Source organism: Octodon degus, unplaced genomic scaffold (genome assembly GCF_000260255.1).
Source record: "Octodon degus isolate 3935 unplaced genomic scaffold, OctDeg1.0 scaffold00095, whole genome shotgun sequence".
NCBI classification, from domain to species: domain Eukaryota; kingdom Metazoa; phylum Chordata; class Mammalia; order Rodentia; family Octodontidae; genus Octodon; species Octodon degus.
Window position 1 is genome coordinate 8,668,031 of NW_004524671.1, and position 8,762 is coordinate 8,676,792.

General features: G+C 40.6%; 1 protein-coding gene across 2 annotated transcripts in view; it reads right to left on the reverse strand.

Annotated features, from left to right (window-relative positions):
- Rorb (RAR related orphan receptor B) overlaps window positions 1-8,762 on the reverse strand; it is a 194,590-nt gene that overhangs the window by 39,288 nt on the left and 146,540 nt on the right. For both annotated transcript variants that reach the window (XM_004638123.2, XM_023722995.1), the window contains exon 3: window positions 6,067-6,208. In XM_004638123.2, the coding sequence (XP_004638180.1) occupies window positions 6,067-6,208 (142 nt within the window). The remainder of the gene's footprint in view (window positions 1-6,066; window positions 6,209-8,762) is intronic.

Sequence of the window (8,762 nt, forward strand, 5' to 3'; positions counted from 1 at the left end):
CTATTCTGAGGAAAAACGAAGAAGAGGCTCTGCAAATAGTCAGAGTAATCTGAAGAGACACGCATTTCAATATGTTGCTTCTTCACTCATGCGGCCTGGCTACCTGAACGGTTATGGGCTCTGACGTCTCCCCTCACAGGTTGTCACCTTCATTTTTAGCATGTGAACATTCTGCATCTTAGACCTACCTAGTCTGAATTGTCCCACACCCTTCACTTCATATAGATGGTGGGGACTATGACAAGCTCAAAGGCTCCCCTCTGTGAATTTGTATTTTCTTTTCCTTGGTGGTAGTGTTCCTATCACCCGCTGAATCACAAATATTGATTCAGAAAGATCTCTTCCTCAGAGAAAGAAGCAGACAGGGGCCAGAAAGAGTTGGAGTTCTGGGATTCAGGTGCCAGGGCAGGTGGTTTTCTGAGAATAACTAAAGGATAAAGTGTTTGAGAATTCTGTAGCTTGAGTGGCCCCCGATAGACATTCACGCTGTGAGAGAGCTACTACTCACTCCCCACAGCATCCCCCCAAAATTCCTCTTCTCCTTCCACTGGGTATGGAGCTCCCAAATTGTATCTTTGCACGGAAATGTGTCTGTTAAGAATGGATACATTTGGGCTGGTGAGATGGCTCAGTGGTCTAAAGCACCTACTTAGAACAAGCTAAGATAAACAAAAGCACAGGGACCGCGGTTCAATTCCCAGCACCACATGCCAGCCAGCCCCGCCCCCTGGTGGGCTGAACTGTCCACCCACACACACAAAATAAATAAAAAAAAAAAAAAAAAAAAGAATGGATACATTTCCTCACAGATGTGGCCTAGTGGTTAAATGCTGATGAGAAGGGGCCTGCATCACCGGCCTTTTAGCCAGTGATGATGGAGAGGTGAGGGCTGGAAATAGAGAAGTTTGTACACTGTCTATTTCTGTTTTATCTCTCAAAGAAAAAAAGTCTTATATTCTGCCTTTCTGATGCTAAATGGAAAAATTAAGTGGTAATTATCCAGTAATTTTTATGAATGAAGACAAGCAATCTGATTAATTCCCATCAGAGTCTCCTTTCCATCTCAGTTCTTGCTTTTACTGGGTCTTGAATATTGAGTTCACTGTGCTTCACGTTGTTTGTAGAGACACTGCCTTTTATTAGATTCTGTTTCTCAGAGACAACTTTATTTACTTACTAACTGCAGTGATATTTCCAGTTTGTCTTTGGGTAGAATTTTACAGTAATTTTTAGGTAAAGCTTCCACTGTACAATTATATGATACCTTTCCAAATAATTTGTACTATTCTCTAGGGGAATAAAAGCCTTCTTATATAAGGAAAAGTAAATGATAACAAAATTGATTCAGAAAGATCTCTTCCTCCAAGCAAATATTGTGACACACTTCTCTATCTGTTGCCCTTCTGTCGTTTCCATTCATGGCAGTTCAGAGCAGCTGTTTGTTGTAGTTACAAAGGTGAATAGAAGAAGTATTTCTACTACTAGAGATTACTTTTTTTTTGATCTAGGCCAGCGCAGATCTACTTTCTTACTTATTTTAATGGAATACTTTTGCATGTATTTGTTTAAAATTTCCAAGAACTACAACTCAGAATGAGAAACTCTTCTAACTTGTAAAAACAAAAACAGTGCTTTTTTTTTTTTTTTTGAAAAAGCACTTTTCATTTGATTCTTGCCTTAGATTTCTGTGTGCTTTATAGTTGAGAGAAATGTACCTTGTGGCCCATGGGTTGCATTGACGGCTCTAGTTCCTTTACCCTAGGAAGAGAGTCCACGCCGCCCAGCTCTGAACTCATGGTCGCGAGTCCCTGCTCTGGACCAGGGTGTCATTAACACGTGTAGTACAAACAGGTTTGAAAAGGACGTGGGAGACTGGGTACCTCAGCTTGACAGGAAGATGCCTGAGCTAGCTGGCTTCAGAGCACATGAAAGCTGTCTGCGCCTCCTCAGTCCCCCCAGATGGCTACTGGTGACCATGATCCCCAGAGCCGACCTGCTGCTGAGGCAGGCAGAATTATGCTGTTAACCACTGTCATCATAATTAGAGCTAACGATGTCAAAAGAAGTCTGCTGCCATAGGCTCTGCTCTGCTAAGAAAATCTGAAAATTCAACGGAGAAAAGCTATGCCTTTTCTAAGAAATCCACTTATTAGGTCATAGAACAATGGATATATTTAGAAAGAAACATATTAAAGCTGGACTACATTTTAGAATTATCAGGCTTCATCCTAAATCAAGGACCTCACAGTGACTGTAATACCATCTTAGAATGAATTTTCCATTCATTTCAGAAATACTAGCTCATCCATATTTCAATTTTACATCTCTTTTTGAAGTGAAAATGTTGACATATTTGGGAAAGAATTACAGTGCATGGCAAAAATAAAGCTACCAAACTTTCATGACATATAAATAATGTTTGTCACTATTTGGAGACACATTTTTTGGATTCACCAACTGATTCAATAATGGCCATATTACTATTATATTTTTAAGTATTTTCATTCTTATCACTATTCACTAATGAGAATAGCATATATGTCAATGCTTGCCCCTTTCAAACTTGAGTTATTCCATTAATGACATTCACTTGAGTGTAGATGCAGCCTCTCGCGAAACCGCTAGTGCTTATAAAGAAACCAGGAGAATACACATTCAGTAATGATAGCATTTGTTCATGATGTACTTTCAATGCCCATTTCAATGTCATGTTAGTAGAGATTAATTTTATGCAGAAGTATTAGAAATCATTGCATTTTTATTTGGAATGTGAGATCCATTGCAATGGAAAATTTCAGAATAGCAAAAACATGAAGCCATTGAACCTTCAAAGGTTTCTACTTATTACTACATGATACCTGGACAGGTATTTGTGGATTTAAGACAACCCAGCTGGACAGTATTGTATAGTTATTTTTGGAAATTATCCTACCTTACAACTTTCAGTTATGCAATTCTTTACCTTTATGTTTTGGGGCTTACCAGTTAAATTGATCTAAACCTAACTCTTCAGCTTGAGATGTGCCCCTCCCCCTTTAGTGCTGTAGACTATGGATTCGAAGTCTCAATGTACACAACACTATTCATTTGAAATCTCTGTCATTTCCTATTTTTTCTTTACCAGAATTTTTAGACATCAAAGAACGTTTTTTATGATTTCCAGGATGGTACCCACAAGCCGATGTGGCTGTCAAGCAGCTGAAGTACAGTTCCTGTGATTAAAGAATTGTGTGTTAAGTTTATTTCATTTTAATTAACTGAAATGTAAATGATTTAAATGGTGACACATGGTAGGACAAAATAGTGCTGAATAGAAGAAGCGTGAGATGTGAACTCATCCTGGTGGGCAGCCTCTGTCTTTGGACAGAGGTGTGCCATGGATGGGGACACAGTCTAGATTTTAAAATTTTGTTAATTAAATTAATTTTTCCACATTCTAGTTATTTCGCTAGGTTTTCAATTTTTCTTTTGGCTCAGTATCTTTTTACTGTGACCATTTTTTCAGGGAACAGTTACACTGACTATTCTTTTATAAAGAGTTTAATGAAAACAAATTTGTGAAAGATCCAGTTAAAAGAAAAATAGATAAGATGGAGGAGATTCCTACAATCAGTTCACACACCCATGCATTGTTTCACCTTTTTACAAACACAAGCACATACGGATATATTTAAAGTGGATTCGATTCTTTTGCGTGTGTGCCTAAGCTAAATTTGAACTAATTCGCCATTGCTGAGTTTGCCATCTACTCATATATGTGCCATGGCTAATAAAATGGTACACAAGTGACAATTCAGAAAAGAATGAGAATCCAGTGATTTAAACAGTTTGATAAGTTGCTTACTGGCAGTCATGGTTTTTTTGGTGCCAATGAAGTAGAGATTCCTGGAGCCAGGAAGGAGCATATAAATCAGAGTGAACACACTCTAGTGCATGTCTGAGGGAAGGGAGGGTGTAAACCAGCTAAGTGGGATGGTATTTCACGCTGGTTTTGATCATACTGCTAAAGTACTTTGAAAGTATTTGCTTAGTGAGCAGATGAAAGGGGTAATAAAAAGAATGGTGGGAGAAAGTTTAACTGTTGTGTTTGAATTCTGACTAGACCCTGTGAGTGAACCTGAACCTCAAGGCTTTTGAATTCAATACTGTATTCTTGACATTACTTATCCACAGTTGATAAAGTTTACTCAGCCTCTGGATATTAGTATGATGTGTTTGGGGTAACATATTCAACCTAATAAAGGTTCTGGCCAACTTCTTCTATTTGACATGGTAAAGAAGAGGCTTTCTAGGGTCCAGGACATAGTTCAGTGGACTAAGCACCTGCTTAGGCAAGCGCAGGGATCGGGGTTCTATCCCTGGCACCATATGTCATGTCAGTCCCACCCCTGGGACATGCTGAGTGGCCACAGAGACCAGGAGTGGTGACGTGCGCCTGCAATCCCAGCGCTGGGGAGGCTGAAAATGGGAGGATCAGTAGAGTCTGAGCTGTGTAGGGAGACCGTGTACCAAATACATTAAAAAAAAACCCTAAAAAGAAATGAGTCTTTTTCTAAAGGGTGGGGGTGGAGAAAGGGAGAGAGAAACAGAGAGAGGCTGTGTATGTTTTCCTGAGCCACTTCTTCACATTTCCAACTACCACTCCTACTCGGATCACTTTTCTTCATGATTAGTTTGATGTCTGATATATTTAGGAGGCCTTTGGGGAGATCTTACAGGCAGCATGAGGATGGTTTCTGGGTCTAAAGTTCAAATGGGTCATTGTCTTTACTCCCCCCAGGGTCCTAAGACTTTATGCCACTTTTATTTTCTTAGAATAAATTATTTGCCATAGTAAGTTTCTTCCTCGAGAACAGACTGTGGTTGCCTACCATAAGCAATACTCTCAATGTATTTCTTATAAGTAATGGGATTCAAAAATCTGACTTGGTGGGCCAAAGACAGAGTCTACTGAGTGTGCCCTTGGATGTACCCTTATGTCTTGTCCGGCACAGACACAGACCTGCCATTCCACAGGAGACCTTTCTTTGATTGTAGGAGGACATAACAAAAATAAATACAGACATTCGTCCTATTCTCTCTGCTAGGTTGTGAAGTGAACTGGTCACTAAGTGAGGAATCACCTGCAGAACATACTTTCCAACATTCAGAACGAAGAAATGGTCAAAGGAGCTACAACGGGATGACCTTGCTTTTATTTGCATAAGTCTTACATGCAGCACTATGATACATATCAGAGCATAAAACTACAGTGCTGTACCATACAGTACAATCAGCAAAAATTACAGTAGAGTAAACTATGTATGCTGTACAAAAATACATTAAGACCCTGTAAACAAGATGTACAGAACTGTACAAAAAATATGGGTCACAAGTCTGTGTCGTGAGTCCTAAGTCCAAAGACGTGTCAAACAGGTAAATGTTAAATGTCCAGTGGCTTATCTGTAAGTAAGCAGCTTAACAAACTGTTCAAATCACTGGGTTTTCAGTCTTAATGTCCATTTGTATATCATTTCATAAACCATGGCATATAGTGAGTAGATAGCAAACTCAGGAAAAATGAATTTTCTTGGTTGTAGCTTTCACAGTCTCCATCATGGCTCAGAATGCTGCAAACCCTTATCTGGGAACGTCTGATCAGGCAGCCTAACTTTTTTTCCCTCACTACACATTTTGTGTACCAGTGAGATTTAGCCAGTGACTGCATGCTTCCTGACTGCTGAGAACTCTTTAGTTTTAGTTCTGAAAGTCTCACATCTCAGGACACACCTTACTCCTAGGTAAACGTGACATATGGTCGCCTTCAACCAAGGCCTGTGCTGCTTTCACTTCACCTGGACGGCGTAGGCTGCTCCATGCGCTGCAGTGTGATCTTCCCTTCTCATTCTGTGGGCAATAGTCTGTGCTACATATTAATTTTGCTTCTTAATTCACTGCCTGCTCTATGGTTCTCTTTTTTTCTTATCCCCAGTTCCCACATTTAAATTCTTCCAGTGGCTTAAAAAGACTGCATGAAGCATCCATTTGAAAACCCCTAAGCACGAAATAGGAAGGTGAATCCCTTACCATCTCTTGACATTCCTAGGGCAAGACACTTCTGCAGTCTGCAGTGTTGGCAACGGTTTCGGTTGGTCCTGTCAATCAAACAGTTTCTCTGCCTAGGGCAGGAATAGGAGGCATTGTTCTGCTGGCTCCTCCTAAAGAACCCCTAGAGGGAAAAAGAGAAGGGGAGGAAAGTGGCTGCATGAGAAGGGGAACATTAGCACACACACTGGATATATTTTCTACAATGAACAAAAGTTAATTTTTAAAATTCTTTGGATAAGGGCTCACGGATTAAAGTGCCTCCAAGCAGGCGCAGGGGCCAGGGGTTAGATCCCTGGGCCTGCTCTGCCAGCCCTGACCCTAGGGGGCACTGAGATGGCAATTGAGACTAGGAATGGTAGCTCCTGTGATCCCAGGTCTTGCGAGGCTGTAAACAGGCTGATCACTCAGATTTACACAGTGAGACTCTGTAGACCCTTCCCTAAAAAAAAAAAAAATTCTTTGGATAATTATCCTTCAAAAGTTGGCAGATATTTCTGTGCAGAAATACATGTTATTTGTAGTGATATGAAGGGCCAATCACTTATCCATCAGTGAATGCTTATTAAAAGCATTGGTGAGCTGTGCTATTCTCTGCAAAAAGACCACAGCTTCTGCCACCAAAAGCAGTGGGGAAGAAGTGACAAAGAAAAATACATCACTGCTAAGCCAACTGGGAGGAGACCTGGTGGGGACAAGCACCCAGGTTTGTGCCAAGCCCTGTGCTGGAAAAGGAGATAGCGGCGGCAGCGGCGGCAGCGAGGAACACAGTCTCAGACCATGTTGCTGCTTTCTTAGACTCTAAGACATTTTCTCCATTTGAATCATCTTTTTATTTGGCCAGAATACATCTGTTCTATAAAGCAATGATGTACCTTCAGATCAACCTCATCTTTGAATAAAGAAAACATCAACCAAACCCTTCTGTGAGGAAGGTAAGTTGGGTGTGGCCACTCACACCTGTAATTCCAGCACAAAGGGAGATTAGGGTTGGGAGAGAAAGTTTGGGTCCTACTTGGGCATCTCCACGAGACCCTGGTTCAAAATAAGTAAGACAGGGCTGATGCAGCTTAGTGATGAGTGTCCAAGTTGAATCCTCAGCACAAAACTAACCCAAATTCACACCCAAGAAAAATACAAAGTAAAATCTGAACAAATGGTCTCTGAGCCTGTAACAGTATAAGCCGTCTTCATACAATTATGTTTGAGCCCTACTGATTCAAAGTGAACTGCCATGGATTATACATTATACTTGTAATCTACACCCATGCTTATCATTCTTAATTCTTTGAATGCCACCCTCCTTTGGCTATCTTACAGAAAACACTACTGGAGAAAATCAGCATCTTCTCTAGAGACCTGAAATTAGTCACTCCTCCATCCATGCCCCTCCTAATCAGTTTTCCTGATCACGCTTTGCTCTTGAGTTGCCTTGGGGAACCCACAAAAACAGAGCCAAGGACATAATGATGATGTAAAGTAAATGTAGGAAGAGAAACTGCAGGAGATGACATCCCAGGACATCTTCTTTGGAAGAAAGATGTCTTAAAACTTTGGGGTGGGCCAAGGACCGAGAGGCCTAGAAGACAGTCCCTGCACACTGCCAACCACCATCTGTGGATCCACAGGTGCCTAGAACAGGGTTGGATCTACAAAAGGCTAGTGAGGTTGACTCCAAAATTTATGGCCCACCAAAAAAATCAATAATTATGAAAGGTGATATATTAATGCAACATATTTAAAACCAGTTCTAATGAGAGAAAAAAATTAACAATTTTAAGAAAGACTGAATTGAGAGTGTCAATTTTTCCTTTGTTGTGATTCTAGTAAGGCTCAGATTGGTGCTGGGAGCTTTGCTAACCTGTAAGAAATCTCTGAAATGGCAATATGGCCCAGGGTCCCTTAAAAGACTCCCAGCTGGGTCTGTGTTTAAGCCCAAAGCCATTCAACAAGGACTGGTTTTCTCTTCACATCTCCCTGTATATTTATTTACAGGATCAGTAGGGGCAGAATAAGACATCTGATTCTCCAGTCCAAATGGGCTTTTATTAATGTAGAAACCACACGTAAGCTCCCAGGGCTTGAAGCGTTGTGTTTCATGTACTAGGAAAGCAGTCCGAAAGCTTAACTCAGCACATCGGTTTTGATTCGAGATGACTTAAAGTTTACATTTTAGGAAAGAATTTGGTGGTTTTTTAATCTTTACATAGGATAGTGTCACTTAACAAAATGGGTGACAGGAAAGACTGTTTTGAAGTCGCAGCTACAAGCCCTAATTAAAGGCCAATTTGACATTAATTATGAGGCTTACGTTGCTCATGAGTGCAAATAAGGTTTTGGGCATGAAAAAGATTCTGCTTTAATAAGCTTGTCTTCTGGAGGGTTAATAACCTAAATTTGCAGACCAAAATTAGAGAAAAAGGAGGGCCACAAGGAAAGCCTACATTTTGGCCCTAGCCTTCCAAGGTCAATTAATATTCAAGACATATGAAAACTTGTACTGTAACATCATGTAACTCGGTAGTGTCCCAAATTTTCTGATCAAGGAGATTATGGGGCCAAAGAGGAAACAATCGATAATGTAGAATGTGCCTAAGGAGAGTCACATGGAGAGAAAACATTCTCTCAGGCTTTCACAGAGATCACATTGGCCAAGCAATGGCCGTGACTCATCCACA